General features: G+C 49.9%; 6 protein-coding genes across 6 annotated transcripts; 1 reads left to right on the top strand and 5 right to left on the bottom strand.

Annotated features, from left to right (window-relative positions):
• Nucleotides 1-173: 173 nt before the first annotated feature.
• Nucleotides 174-2,013, bottom strand: J4E82_005570 (uncharacterized protein; the record flags this gene model as incomplete). Its single annotated transcript, XM_051731832.1, has 5 exons — nucleotides 174-239; nucleotides 483-655; nucleotides 706-869; nucleotides 922-1,767; nucleotides 1,964-2,013. The coding sequence occupies 5 exons, from the start codon at nucleotides 2,011-2,013 to the stop codon at nucleotides 174-176; spliced, it is 1,299 nt and encodes a 432-aa protein (XP_051588322.1).
• Nucleotides 2,014-2,537: 524 nt separating this feature from the next.
• J4E82_005569 (uncharacterized protein) lies at nucleotides 2,538-3,293 on the bottom strand (the record flags this gene model as incomplete). The annotated part of the gene is made up of 1 exon (XM_051731831.1): nucleotides 2,538-3,293. One exon carries the CDS (start codon nucleotides 3,291-3,293, stop codon nucleotides 2,538-2,540), a length of 756 nt encoding a protein of 251 aa, XP_051588321.1.
• Nucleotides 3,294-6,409: 3,116 nt separating this feature from the next.
• Nucleotides 6,410-7,234, top strand: J4E82_005568 (uncharacterized protein; the record flags this gene model as incomplete). The annotated part of the gene is made up of 1 exon (XM_051731830.1): nucleotides 6,410-7,234. One exon carries the CDS (start codon nucleotides 6,410-6,412, stop codon nucleotides 7,232-7,234), a length of 825 nt encoding a protein of 274 aa, XP_051588320.1.
• A 2,156-nt stretch (nucleotides 7,235-9,390) lies between these two features.
• On the bottom strand, nucleotides 9,391-9,990 carry J4E82_005567 (uncharacterized protein; the record flags this gene model as incomplete). Its single annotated transcript, XM_051731829.1, has 2 exons — nucleotides 9,391-9,648; nucleotides 9,721-9,990. 2 exons carry the CDS (start codon nucleotides 9,988-9,990, stop codon nucleotides 9,391-9,393), a joined length of 528 nt encoding a protein of 175 aa, XP_051588319.1.
• A 1,341-nt stretch (nucleotides 9,991-11,331) lies between these two features.
• Nucleotides 11,332-13,146, bottom strand: J4E82_005566 (uncharacterized protein; the record flags this gene model as incomplete). The annotated part of the gene is made up of 1 exon (XM_051731828.1): nucleotides 11,332-13,146. The coding sequence occupies one exon, from the start codon at nucleotides 13,144-13,146 to the stop codon at nucleotides 11,332-11,334; it is 1,815 nt and encodes a 604-aa protein (XP_051588318.1).
• A 781-nt stretch (nucleotides 13,147-13,927) lies between these two features.
• J4E82_005565 (uncharacterized protein) lies at nucleotides 13,928-14,659 on the bottom strand (the record flags this gene model as incomplete). Its single annotated transcript, XM_051731827.1, has 1 exon — nucleotides 13,928-14,659. One exon carries the CDS (start codon nucleotides 14,657-14,659, stop codon nucleotides 13,928-13,930), a length of 732 nt encoding a protein of 243 aa, XP_051588317.1.
• Between the last annotated feature and the right edge of the window lie 103 nt (nucleotides 14,660-14,762).

Here is a 14,762-nt window from a genome sequence, read left to right as displayed (position 1 = left end):
GCATCGCCGAACCCTATTGCAGTGTTCGGATGGCCCGCCACCTCTCAGAATCCGCGCCCGAATTGAAATCCAGGACCTCCATAACCCCCCATACTACCGGGACCATTGGATCGGCCTCCTCGGGCATATGGCGGCATCTGTGATCCATGTCCGGTTCTGCCACTTACTATGTTCTACTGGCTATGCGAAGGGACTATCTTCTGCGGAACGTACGTTGCACCGTATCCTTGGAGAGTTACCTGTAGTTGTGGTAGTATTGTTGCGAAATCCACTGGATGCTGTCGCACACGTGGCAAGAAGAAGGAGAGTTGTTGATTGGGATAGTGCGTGCGGGTACGACTAGCGCTAACTGCCCAACGCTCAACTGTACGCAGAATCGTGTCTGCATGCTTGTGAAAGTGAAGGTTTACAACATCTTTCCAGAAGCCAGGTGGATCACGGGCCCAATTCAGTATTGCGTACTCCGTTGTCAAGCCACTAACAAATTTGATACTGAAGAAATCTTCAGCTCCTGTCTTCGAGTGGTCCGCTGGGACGTTGTCGAGGGGATCAGCAACAAAGATCATAGCTTGGATACTGATTAGGACCTGGAGGATCGTCGATTCGCCTGGACGCCATTTTTCGCCTGGCCAAGTACCAAGCAGGGATAGACACACTACAATGAGATTAATACATGACCGGGATCGTAAGTCGCAGCAAGCTTACCTTTTCCATCCTTGTGGAGATTTGGATTGAATATGAGTTGGCCGCCTTGTGTACCTCGAAAGAACATTTGTGGAGGTTTGTAAGGGAACTCGGCTGTACACCAAAGGTCGAACTCAAAAAGCCCGTTCTCATATGGCGTGCCTTCAGGGCCTGCAATAAGAATTCTACAAGGATTAGTAACCGGCTTAGGCGGCAACAACCTATCAACCCACTTACTTCATCACATCAAGTCGGGACATGGCGTGCTTGACATATATCCCAGATGACAGTCCTGTCTTCAAGGTCGTTATTTCAGTGATAAGTCGTTTGACACGACCCCTCGGCGATTGAGTGGTCATCTGCGCTTCTCTCGCAAAATGGAAACATGGCCAGATCTGATCATCCGGCACTTCGACAATACCATGATCCACCGGCCCTGCATTGCCTTCCCCAATCTCGAGGTACTGGGAAAGGTCGGATATCTCGCGACAAAGCCACAAGAGGTCCATACTTTGCTCATCCTGAAACTCATTCCGTGACCTCTGAGCACCGTTTAGCATGACTTGGCTCTGGATGTTCAGATTGCGAAGATTGACGGCGAATGCAGAGGCGTTTTGGCCAGACAAATTTCCTGTAAGACCTTTGAAAGACAACGTCAGGAGATTGATATTGTCCGGGAATACAATACGCTCATTGAACATGACAGCCTGTTTTGATAGTTCGTGGACTCCGACATTGCGGAGGAAGCCAAAGAAAGCCATGTAAAGGTTCTTTCTCTTAGTCGCATTGCCCAAACTGTCGTTTCGGAGTAGCTCCGCGGCTTTATCGAGGACCTTGCTGTTAATCAACATCGACAAGACGGCCTTGGGTGGGTCGACATCGAAACGCGTGATGTCTGGCTTGTTGTGATCGGGACTGGGACACAACACTGCGAGGAAGGCGAACAGATTCTCGTAAAACCTGTCTTTTTGCCTTTCCGTGTCCAAAGCTCGATGTCTACCTCGGTCTCCAAATTCCCTGCTACCAAACATCTCTGGCATGCTCAAGTGACTCTGGTCGTAACCTGTACCCCTATCGACAGTTCTGTTGATCTTGGTCTTCGTTGTTGCATCACTCCTCTTGGCCTGGCAGTATTCCCGATCGAATCCACAAAGCATCACCCAGATGGTGAAAAGTCGCCCGCGGCTGCAGCAACATACTATCTTGATGCCATTGACTGGTATTTCTAGTGCCTTGGACTTGTTGAAGCAGGCGATGCAACAAGCTCTCGAGCACTTACTGCACTTGACCTGCGAACTGATCGTTGCTGTGACCGTCAATTTCTAACATCTGGTTATGGAGGCCTTCAAGATTACCTTGTCCACTGAGCCAGCTCTGGAACAGTGTATTTATGGCACCGCTATTTTGTATGAATTTGACGTTGCAATTTTGGCATTTTCTGTCAAAGATATAGCCGGCAAAATCACTATAGGTGTTAAACTCGACTGCGTTCGCATTTGTAAGCGCGTTGCACGCTGGTGCTGCATGCCGTCAACTTCTGTCATTTTCTCGATACATGATCATTATTTACCTGCATTTTGGCAGCTCATTTTTTTGTTTCGTGAGGCACGTATGTGTAAGTGTACTGATCGATGGGATAAGCGCAGGAGGAGTATTTGAGCGCCAAATGAGGAAGTTGGCCAAAGGTATATGTGTTAGCTGCATGGAAGAGCACTACGCTTCACTCTCCAAATGTCACAATACCGGAAGGTGTATATCATCTCTGCCTACGCTACCTATGAATTCTTATGTATAAATAGCTTTCCCATTCAAGTCTTCAACACGCAATGTCGAGGCAGTTAACGAGATCTTATCTAGTGACAGTATCTCTTCACACTATCCTCTTCCTTTGTCTCTCCAAATTCATTGAACTCTTCGTGACTCCGGCGACGAGGAGATACTTGGGTCTCCGATCCGGCCGGCGACACCACTCCAATCTCCTCCGCTCTGTCACTGGCAACCATTGGCATATCAATGTTTGCTACTAACTGTACAGAAGGCTTCATCGCTTCAGGAGCCATCTCTCGCATTGCTTGTTCCACCTCTTCGTCTTCAAACTCATGTGACGTAGCGTCGCCCTTCGTCTCGTCTGTTTCCCTTGCTTCTGTTTGCTTCTGCCAACTAAACAAGAACACTGGTTGCTGAATACCCAACCCCATGACTTGACCGGGTAATCTCTTCTGGCTCAAGATCTTCCTGTCTTTGTGTACGAGGTCGTCTTCTTCGTCATCGGAGTCGCTTTCGTCACTCCAGTCATCCTCCATCCCCTCTACCTCTTCCCCAAAGACTATGTTCATACCATCATCTGTGAAGTCCTTTCCGCGTATTTGAAGCATTTCGTTAGCATAACCGTTCCACTTCTTTCTATGTTCTTCCGCTTCTTCGTCTTCATCTTGTGTGCCACCGAGACGATCGTAGTTGCAATCGCTCATGAAGCTTGTGTCGACCCATACGCTACCTGGTGGACTGGCGTGTTCACCCGGTGTATACGAAGGAGAGGATCGCTGGTAGTATGTTGATCGTCGTGATGAAGGTGACGGAAGGTCGTCGGGGAAGTATACTCCAAACATAGGAGGAGAATGTAGATGAAGCTGGGACGGAGTTTGAGGTGGGGAGCATGGTGTTATCCATGATGGTGGTAGAGCGTAGATGCTCGGATCTGAGGAGGCTGATGGGGACTGTTGTGTAAGGGTCGACTTGTTGGGGGGAGATAAGATTATATTCGCTCCGTTGGTACCATTCTCATTCTGTTTGTCTGACTCTAACCCATCAGAGACCCCATCCAGGTACCACAATGTTTCTTGTTCCGGCTTGGGCGAACTAGGTGGAGAATGCGGGGTCTCGTTTTCCTCATCCCCAGTAACAGAGGTTCCTTGCGACTCGCCTCCCACGCAACGCCTTTTTGAGCGCCTCTTTGGTACAAAGAACTCGCTCCATCCTTCCGCAAGGAATGGGGTTAGTATCGCGAGATCCAGCGCTTTCATGCAGCTACTAGATCCCATCACTGACGCTGGAATCGCCAAGCCGGTTTGCAGAGAGTCTTCCTCCCACGATACCTCTTCTTTTGCGCACCGCTCGTACACGTCCACCAGATTAGCCCATCGAACTTTCTCAACATGCCAAATTCGCTTAGCTGCATGGTAAACATGAGACAATTCTGGGTCTCCAGAGCTATAAGGCTTCAAGGGCCCACCGACAAGGCGCCAGACATGTGCAATCCGGTCAAGGGAGGCGATACACTGAGTAATGAGGCACCCCGGGCAGACATCGCCCATCCAAGGGTTGCCGGGATGGACAGGGTGCTTGCAGAAGCGTGTGGTAAGTAGATCTAGGGATTCCTCTTCCTTTTCCCCCTCGTCTTCGCCGTCTTCGACAGTCGAACAATCTCCTACATCTTGCATGTAAAGCTGTTCCTTGACCTGTCTCGTATTCATGAAGGCCTTGAATGTATGCGCACTGGGTATTCCTCCCACTTCCTGGTTTCGCACCGCTTGTACTTTTCTTCTCCATACTGCTTTTGACGGGTAAAGCGCTGCTTGGTCGGGATTCTCGATACTGGTTTGCCAATTGATGTAAAGTGAGTAAAGTCTCGGTCCAAAGATTCCAAGGGCAGCTCTGTCGGAGGTGAGGGGTCGGCTCGGAGCGGCGGTGCAGTGAAGAGAGTGAGTAGCGGTCGGAGTTGAGGACATAATGATATTACGTGTATGTTCCAGATGCGTGATGGGTGAGCGGACGGAGCAGCCACGTAAGAAGAGTCCTTCCGTGAGGCGCGATTGATCGCGATTTGGGTAATAGCTCAGTCGATAGTTCTTTCACTCGATCTTGAATCGTGCCTGTTAACTCTCACCTCGTACCTTCTCCTAGGTTTTATCTTCTTTGATGACTTGGTCTGCCCTAACAGAGTTGAGTCCAGGAAACACTCCGCATATTTAACACTGTCATATCTTTGTTTCGCGACAAACCGACGTGATGAATCACTCATATTCACCGCAATACCAAAAACATGGAAACAAGAAGGCTCTCTCAAATGAGACATCGCAACCGTATCAAAATCCCAAGCAATATGCCAGAATAGTTTGTGGCAAATAACTGGAACATAACACTCCGTGGATGTACGAGCGCTTGATTGTGAGGTCCGAATAGAAAGGAATAATGCTCTGAACCCCTCTGTTCGAGGGAATCGTGAAAACCCCAGATTAGTGATACTGGAGGGAAACGCCCCTGGTGTGGAGTCGGTGCTGAACGAAAGAGAAAGCATGATTAAGGCTCATGGTAGCGAAGATAGTGGGGTCAAAGCTCGCAAAAGAATAATGCCCAGCCGCTGATGGTCCCAGACGATAGTAGCTCGATTCGGTGTTGAATCCTGTAGATTGCTCCAGAAGTCACAGGCAGATACGACTGGAGTTGTGTCAGTAATGGCAGTTGTGAAGATAGCATTGGTTGCGAAGGATTTGCGTATAGATAGATGTAGTCGGGTCATCTAGATCAGTGGTCGCGTGTCAGTGACTGTGCCGCAGGGTGTTCGAATCAAGACCTGCATAATGTAATGTAGCTCGCATGCAAGCTATCTATGCCGACCAAATCTAAAACGGACAATGCCCAATGCCAGCAATCAATGGTTTCAAGAGAACTGCTCGATGCAGTAACCCACGATGAGATGGAGGAGGACCCAGAACCCGACGGTGAGGTTTTTGTGGATATATGTCGTGCGTCGCTTCCGTGTAATGCGAGGGCCCGTTCCAAGGTTCATGTATCCATCGATTTTACCATTGTCTGTTCTAGGACTAGCGGGTGGCTCCAGTGGCTGGGGTGGCGGCCGGGGATGGCATGCTGTTGGCTGACAATGCAAAGTTATGCTGTGAGACGAGTGCCCTGTCGTCGTGGTATGCGAGCCAAGTCTGAAGCTTGCAGAAGATGAAGTTGCTTGTGGAAGGAAGGCCGGGTTGATGATTGTGACGGAATAGGCCGGGCCAGCCAGTCAGGACGGTTCGGGGGAAGCCGCTGGGCTTGCTTGACGCAACACAACGGCTGCAGTCCACCAGCGCTCGTCGATAGCCAAGGCAAATGAGTTCAACAGCTGCTCTACGAACAACACCGACCTAGGTCATGTGGGCACCAATGCTATGTCAATCTCAGCCTGAGATCATCTCAAAAGTAAGCTTGCAGGCGGCGCATGTCTGGTTTACTTGCATGCTCTACAAACGCGCGAACGGCTCCACCACGAAGTTGAAGAGCAGCAGAAAGACAACGCACTGATAATCTCATATCTCATCTATCAACGACAATTCTATGTCGAAGGTTCATCAAGCACACAGCTGGTGCAAGGTAATCGAATAGACAGGCAGGCGAATGACTAAGCAATAGTACCGAGATGGCCGATGCTCGGACTCGAAGATGCAGGCTGCCCTATCCATGCCGTCAAGAGCGACCTCCTCCCAACTGTCCCATATCGCTAGATCGCACGATCCCTGGATAGCTCAACAGCGATTTCGGCGCATTCAAGAACGTGATATATGCTATTGCCGAAATAAAGCGACTGTTATGTCCAGCTAACTCCGCAACTAACCTAGGCTGCAGCTACGACTGGACATATACGAACACGCTTGCCCTCAGTTGCTGGATCTGTCCATTGCATACTCATTAGATCGGCAACCAACCCTCGCTACGATTGTTCCAACTTCCGATAATGTCTGGACCATACCTCCACGGCCATCATGCCTCCGTCCTCCGTTCTCATAGCTGGCGTACAGTCGAGAACTCCTGTCCTCACCTCCTCCCTTACCTCAACAACCCTTCGCTCAAGATCCTCGATGTAGGCTGCGGGCCAGGCACCATCAGCGTTGATCTCGCTACCCGCGTCCCACAAGGCTTCGTCTATGCCATCGATCCCTCTGCAGAAGTGATCGAAAAGGCACGAAAACACGCAGAAGAAAGGGGCGTCACAAACATACGATTTGAGGCTGGAGATATCTTTGAATGGGACAAACTTGACGGCGTAGAGGAGGGGGGTTTCGATATCGTGCACGCACATCAAGTGCTGCAACACCTACAAGATCCGCTGGGTGCGATGAAGGAGATGAAGCGGTTGACCAAGTCAGGCGGCGTCGTTGCAGTTCGAGATTGCAACTACAGCGCTATGGACTGGTACCCAGAGCATCCAGGCATGCAGAAGTGGAAAGATCTATACATCAAGATCGCATTTGGATTGAAGGCACATCCCAACATGGGCAAGTATCTGCATGCGATAGCCATGCAAGCAAGGTTTCCAAGAGGCGATATCGAGGCTAGCGTAGCGGCTTGGACGTTCAGCACGCCGGAAGAGAGGGAGTTCTGGTGCGGACTCTGGGCCGATAGGACTGTTAAGAGTGACTATAAACAAAGGGCTCTAGACAGCGGATACGCGACGGAGCAGGATCTGGAAGAAATTGCAGCGACGTGGAGAGAGATGGAGAAAAAGGAAGACGGCTGGTTCGCCGTTATCAACGGACAGATCATATGCCACGTTAGGTAGGGTTTATAGGTAATCAGGCACCTGTATTGTCCTTCCTCTCGGTCATTCTTTTCGCCTCGCGCCTCGTTCTTTCCTATCGGACAAGATCCTTAGTACTTGGCCCCGCACGTCTACGTTACACTCATCCCACGCTTTCCACTCACCTCCAATCGCAAGACCCACCGCACTTACCGCGTGCCAGTCATCTGACGGCTTATGCACTAGCTGCTTAGGCCTGTCGTAGCTGCCTGTAGCTACCTGAGCTCTCTATATCAACCCCACTTTACCCCTCCAACTTCGAACAGCTATCAGCGCATTCCACGATACTACCAACAGTGCATTCTCCTACGATACCAAACAAACCCGATATCTAAAGGCCAATATGCAGTCCACAACCGTCCTTGTCAACTTCCACGGCGACTGCCCAAAGTGCGGCGCCGGCATCAGCGGCGACGCCAAGACCTGTGGATCTTGCGGCAGCGTAAGACGCTTGAAGGAGTCTTTACGACTAGAATATCGCTAATCACCATCGCAGTCTTGCCCAGTCTAGATCGATGATGTTTTTGAGTGGGTCGGCATAGTTTGTGAGGCTGGATACAGGGGATACCCAAAGGCTGGACATGCACGGCGTTGATATGGGAGGCGATGCTGTTTCAGATTACGAGAAGAGGAGCTTGGACAGCAGTTGGCATGCCTAGTGAGTGATCGAATGAAGCCGTTTATCGTGGTATATCTGTTTCTCATTTCTCCTGACTGAATCTTATGATATGTGCTATACCTGTTTCCTGTACACCCCTCTGGGAGGCTTAGCAGATATGTCCAGTGGAAAAGACGTCGCACAATCACACCATGGACGAACGCATCTTAGGTACGCACACATCAATTAAACTGTTCCGTGCGATAATTTCCTTTGTGGTACTGATGACTTGCCATGTATAGTACGCCTTGACATGTCAAGATAGACGTGCTCTGACTGGAATCGATACCATGTGTATCACGCTGTCTATGGCGATAGGCTCGTACGGATTATGTACTCTCTCGATCGTCCACCCACCAACTCTCCACCCTCTCTCCGTCCTTAGATAAATTAATGTCCAAATGGCCAGTATTACCGGGACATTCGAAAGCATGACGGCAGTGTTACATGAATAAAGGACACACCGACTCCATGTATCTAAAGAGCCAACTGTGAGCATGTACGAGAAATAGCACCCTTCAAGGTTCAGAATCTCCGGATGATATCCCCCACAGACAACCTCACTGAAGTATGGAGGAATTGAACTACACGAGTACCCTTGTAGTTCAGACGCCATCATCTAGAGCCAAGGAGTCAATAAAGTGGTCTCGAGACGCCTATGGTGCAAGGTCGTCGCATTGAAGAGATGTAAACTTACAGTACCAACAGCCATATTGAGCGACAAAATGCCGCCATCGATAGTGTTTCTGATCCAGGGATGCAAAGAAGTACGGAAGATAGACGTTGAGAGCGCAGCGATCAAGGTTGCTAGGCTCACTCCAGCCGAAAACTCTAGAATATGTGGAAGAGGGCCGAATTTGTTTCCAGTGATCAAGAGAATGGTGATGATGAAGACAGTGGCACTAAGGATGGCTTGGAATCCACGTGCGATAAGCACGGGGACTGAGGGAGAGATGCGCATCTCGTTGGATAGGTGATTTTCAGCGCAAGGGTTTCAAACATAAAGGTAGATCAACAAATGAGGCATTGGAGAGAAATGAAATCAGTCTCGCTTGAAGTTGTCTGTCAGAAGGGTGCGCTTTGCACAGCCGGGAGTTAGTTCGCCATTGTTTGCTGTCTGAGACAGGGCGGATGCAACATGACACTGTCAGTCAGATTATCGAGTAAAGTCGCACGAGACTGGAAGCAGGTAGGCGCAGTGTCTTATGTCATCACTTCGTGTTCATTATTGACGTATGCCAGTGCTGGCAATTAGACCCAAACTAGATTACGTCCACCGTCGTAAAGAGAGTGCTCTGATGATAGGTATCGTGGTGAAACAAAGAGGCCGACGTGAAGCTCTTCAGGAATATGCGTAGAACACTCTTAACTACTAGCAAGTCGAATTGCCAAAGGGATGTCTCATCATGACTTTGTACCATTAGTCAGATCATTAATCCTAGATTCGTTTGGAGACACTCACTCTTGTACGACTATGCGTCTAGTAGCCCTTCTTCATTCGCAAGAAAGCCAGCATGGCGGATACCGCGAGGACAAGAACTGCAAGGAACATAAAGACACAATCGGCTTGGGTCGACCTACACCTCGATACCATAACTTCAGGGTCGGTGAACCAGTACCAGCACTGATCATCGCGGCGGCAACCACCATTGAAGATGTCGTTGAAGACTATCTTGGCAGCACTGTGGTAATCTATGTCACCATTGCAGTCCACACCAGAGATCTTGATAGCGAGTACCTGTGTCGTTGTCAGTCGAAACATTCAACCAAAAAGTCGAGAAAGACCGTTTCGGCCCAAACTGGCACTTACGATTCCACCTGCCGCATTGATGAGAGCAACCAAGGCGTCAATGATCAAGCCAACCATGCCATCTAGGAAGGTCAAGAATAGAGCAGCGACCCCCAAAGCAGCTCCCAAGATCGTGACGCCGCCCACGAAAGCGGAGAAGCCCAAACTGGCTGGGAGGCTACCCCAGTGGTGACCGCGTATCAAAGAGACGGAGATCCCAAGTACGACAATACCGAAAAGAGCTTGGAAGCCGCGAACGACGAAGTTGAGAATTGGGTTTGCGATAGCCATGTTGTTACTTTGCGCGTACAATGAGGTGTGTGCGTGTGTTTGTGTTGATGAATATTCAGTCAGCACGACAACAGTGGTATCAATGTGATTGCGACAAAAAACTTTTTCGTCGCGTGTGAGTTGAGCTGAGAGTGAAACGTGAAAAAAAGGTAGGCGAAATGGGTATCACCTCGCTATTTACGCTTGTGCGCCTGTCCATACATGCACAGCATATACCTATTGGCTTTCCTCGCCTGTGCCACCTTCATGTCTGGCAGAAGCAGTTTCATGTTGCCGTGCGGCGTCCAAGGCAGACACATCGTTGGCACCGCCTTGTGTCCATCCCGATATACTGGCTTTTCGGGGCTAATCCTATTATCGTGAAGGGATCTGCAAATACGGTATGGTTGCCTGGATCAATTCTCAGGGTTCTGCCAGCTTTGGAAGAGTAGATAGCCATGAGGCTAGACTGCCATCGTATCTCTTTTCACCGGTAAAATCTAGGGGTACATCTGTGACTCATAGTAGAGGCTGCAATTGAAGCAATGTGCTGCTATTGTACATACCATTGCTACGATGTCATCATCCTAAGGGGGGGTAGAGCTTCAGACCCCACCGTCCCTATTTTTATCACACCTCACACAGCAAAACAAGTCGTCACCGTCTCGAAGCGACGCAGTATATTGACGGTCACCAATGGAGGCTGCAATTGTCAATGCGCAAGGCGTCCAGGAATTGGGGGCCAGAACTTCTCACCGGTCAAAATCATACCTGCCTGGAAGTATATCGTGCAAGGTGACAGCTCAAGTGAGGCAAGGTGCATGTAAGGCCTCACCTGTTATTCGGATCTTTGAGTTCGTTGATAAAGTGTCAAAGGTATGCGCAAAGATGTGCTCGTCACAGTACCCCTGTCTGGGGCTGTGCTAGTCTCATCCAATAAGAACGCATCAGCCTTTGGCTTAGCCTCCGAGGTAGCAGTTGCCGTCTTTCCTTGATGTTCCCAACCCATTTCCATGCTAATTCATTGCATATTAGTCGCTATTTTCGTAGCTCAACTGCGGTGGCAAGTATCTTGAATAAGCCAGCCAGGAAAACGTCTTGTGCCAGGAGTTGAACGTCCATTGCAGAAGTGATAGACGAGTCGCGAGTTGCTGTGCTTGAACAAAAGTAGATAATGACGAAGCAAGTAGTATACCCTTGTAGAGTATGGAGGTGTCCGAGCAATTTGACGATAGAGAGTAGGGTTGCTATAGCGCCCTGGTATCACTCAAGACTAAAAAGCCCTGTTGGTCCCTAGGGGATATTGCACAAGCAGTGGTGGTAATTGATGAAATTATTAGCTATAGTGAGAAGAGACTGAGTTCACTTGTTGAGTCTCGCAGCCCTCTCGGGATCTCTCCACCAAGCACACTGCTCCATCCTGATAGCTGTGCCCTCGTCCTCCATCATCGCGCCACCCATAGTCGGGGGATTGACCACTAGTTGCCTGCTTCCAGTTCCCTCGTACTGCTCCCAGGTTGCGCTGCCTGGCAAGGCATAAGTGTTCGGATCTCCACTGACAATAAAACTCGCCCAGTAAGCGCTGTACATATCCGCGATCACTGGGTATTGTGTGTTTGCTTGACCGTTAAAGTATGAGGAATCGCTAGCGTGCGGCACGCCCAGGTATGTGGCCGCCCAATTTGGTGTGTTCCAGCGCGCTTTGTAGACTGGGGCAGAGGTTGAGGAAAGAACGGAAGCCGTGTCTTGAACTGGGCATATATAAGAGTAGTCTCCGTAGGCCTCCGATACTCGCTCGAACTGGTCCGAGACGTAGCCCAGTGTGCCAGCCTCTGGCTTTACATCAGGGTAAAGGGTCTCAAGATCGGAAAGATCTTCAGCTGTTAGACCTGGAACGAGAGTCTTCCAGAAGTTGAGATAATCGGTGTTGGTACGTAGATCTTGTGGCGCGAAGGCTTTACCTTCGTCGGTTGTGGAGGAAATCAACATGGGAATGTTGAAAAAGGTGCCGTCTTCGCCGGAGGTTGAACCGCGCTTCTCAAGGAGGGGGCCAGGAGAGACAGGTTGCCAGGGCCAAGTGATGTTGTAGTTGTGGGCGTTATACAGCGAAGAGGACATGAACTGGATGTCATCGGCTTCGGCGGCGCGGAGGCACTCCAGGGCAGCAGAGCTGGGTGACAAAGGACAATTCAGATAATCCATAATGTCTGAGACTTGGCGTTGGTAGATAGGGTAGTCAACACCTGGGAAGGCACGCGCAGTTGGCGAACCAGAAGACATGATAACCTTGCTGAACAAAGGCTTTCCGGCATCCTCGTTGTAGTCGTGGAACAGGTGGATGCCAACCGAATGACCACCAGCACTTTGACCACCGAGGGTGATCTGGTCTTTGTCGCCTCCAAAATCGCCGATATACTTTTGCAAGAATTCCAGAGCCATTTTCTGGTCGCGGATACCCAGGTTCAGAAGGCCCTCTTCTTCCATAAACTTGCCTGGCAAGCTGCCCAGCGCACCAAGTCGATACTGAACAGTAACAACCATGAGGGGTTCTGTGCTCTTCTCCACAAACAGCGCTCCGTCGAAACTGCGGTGAGAGCCCGATACGAATGATCCTCCGTGCAAGTAGACCATGGATGGCAGTTTCTGGTCCATAGGAATACCTGAGGGTCGGTACACGTTGATGGTAAGACAAGCTTCAGACTGTCCGAGCGAGCTGTACATGTTCTGGAAACATGCCGGCCCAGTAGATGTCGCATCCTTGACACCATCAAAAGGTTCAGGCCATGTTACCGGCATGAACCTCCCCTGACCAACTGGTTGCGTGGAATACTCAACATTCATCCATGCATCCACTGGCCGACTGAAGGTCTCAGTCTTCTTCAAGTTCATGAGCATCTGGGTGCCCTGGAACGATCCATAATCCGGTAAGCTGACAAGAAGCGATCCATCTGGCGTCTCATGGTTCGGAGGACTTGGTCGTTGTGGCGTGCCAGGCTGATATGGTCTGGCATAGGTAAAAGCGCCAAAGTACCAGAACAGCAGGACAGTGCTCCCGGAGAAAATCATGATGATGGCTAACCTTCTCTTCAGCCATCGTAAGGAGAAACGGGTTGCTTTCATAGTATTCTGTTGCTCCCGGACTTCTGCCGATGGCGGCGCAGGGAGTCGGTCCGCCATAGGTACCGGTAGGCGCTACCGGCAACGGAGAGCGGAGTGACTGCGGGGATAAAAAGCGATGTAACTATTCCTACGGATAATCTATCACGCGCTTACTCTTGTTCGCGCTAGTTTGACGTTGTGATGGGGACGATGTTGGTGTTGAAGGTGAGATAGGGCACGTGGCTGGCGAATAATGACGTTGCCGAGACACTACCGAGTCAAGATATCGGTCGTGCAAGGATGTTTAGAGCCTTTCCGTGAACTTGCACGATGAATTACCTCCGAGGCTTGCCCTCATAAAGGATACCTTCCTTCTCCAAGCCGCTTCACGACACGTCCGAGGAAGCAGTTTTTCTCTTTCATCTCCCGCCCAACGGACGTATCCATGAATGAATGGATTATACCAAGATACTATGTTAGCTCGGTGCTTGGCTGAAGCCAAGTATCGCATCGGTGAAGAAGCTCATCGCTCACACCAATCTTGGGTGCGATCGCCGATATTCAATAGTAAGGAAAAAGCGACTTCAGACGATAAACGGATTCTAGATTTTGGTGAGGGGTGATAGTCGGTGGCGTCCGGAGAAGTAGAAGCCATCTGCTGCACCCCGCAAGCTAACGCAGCACAATAAAAGCATAGGCCTCGACCGGTGGATGTTCTGGCACCGAAAAGTAATCAACGCTAGCCAGCGCTGTGCGACTGACACCTTCCTTGTCAAGTGCAGAACAAAAATTGGTGTATCGCTAGCGTTACTGTCTACCCAGGATTAACGTACATATCCACACAATCTCCCATCTGAGCCTACTTTCCCTGCTCTGCCGCCTCCTTCTCCACAGCATCCGCCATATCCGCCAATGTATCGAATTTCCAGTTGTACACTGGATCATCACGGTTCCCCATAACCGCTCCTGGCCTATAAATCCAGGAACTCTTGATTCCCATATCCTTTGCTGGGTGGTGGTCGTGGTATTGAGATTGCGCGGTTTGCAGCACCTCGTGCTTCTCGATGCCGAATTGCTCCTTCACTTTTGCCAACATGTACTCAAAGTTTCTCAAGTCAGGCTTGTAGGAACCAATGTCTTGAGCAGTGTAGACCGCGTCGAACTTGTATCCCTTGAGCCCATTCGCATTTCCAAGCTTGAACGAATCATGGTCGACGTTTGAGAGCACGACAAGCTTGAAATATTTGGACAGCCTCTCTAATGCAGAGGGTATGTCGGAGAATCCGGGCCAGTGCCCAATACTCGCTCCAAATTCCTTGCTCTCTTCTTCACTGGGCTTCTCCAAACCAAGTTGCTCACACATTTCTGGGAGCACCATAGTAAGTACTTCAGAGTACTTGAGATGGCCGTGTTCTCTCTCAACTCTTGCTTCGATCTTGTGCATGACCTGCATGATGTGCTTGCGATCCATGTTCTCTTGACCAGACTTCTTGAGATGTGGTTGGAGAGCGATGAGAGCGCCAGCCTCCCAGTCGATCAGCGTACCGTATACGTCGAAGGAGAGGAGTTTAAAGTCTGTAAGTTTGGACATGATGGCGGTTGTTTGCGTATTTTGACAAAAATGATGTATTTATAGGTTTGGAAAACCTCTTGTGTTTGAGCTCTGTATTGATGAACGGACTGCGAGTGTGTTG

The sequence above is a fragment of the Alternaria postmessia genome, assembly GCF_024291825.1.
Source record: "Alternaria postmessia strain BMP 2775 chromosome Unknown scaffold_30, whole genome shotgun sequence".
NCBI classification, from domain to species: domain Eukaryota; kingdom Fungi; phylum Ascomycota; class Dothideomycetes; order Pleosporales; family Pleosporaceae; genus Alternaria; species Alternaria postmessia.
This window is presented reverse-complemented; position numbering and strand designations above follow the sequence as displayed.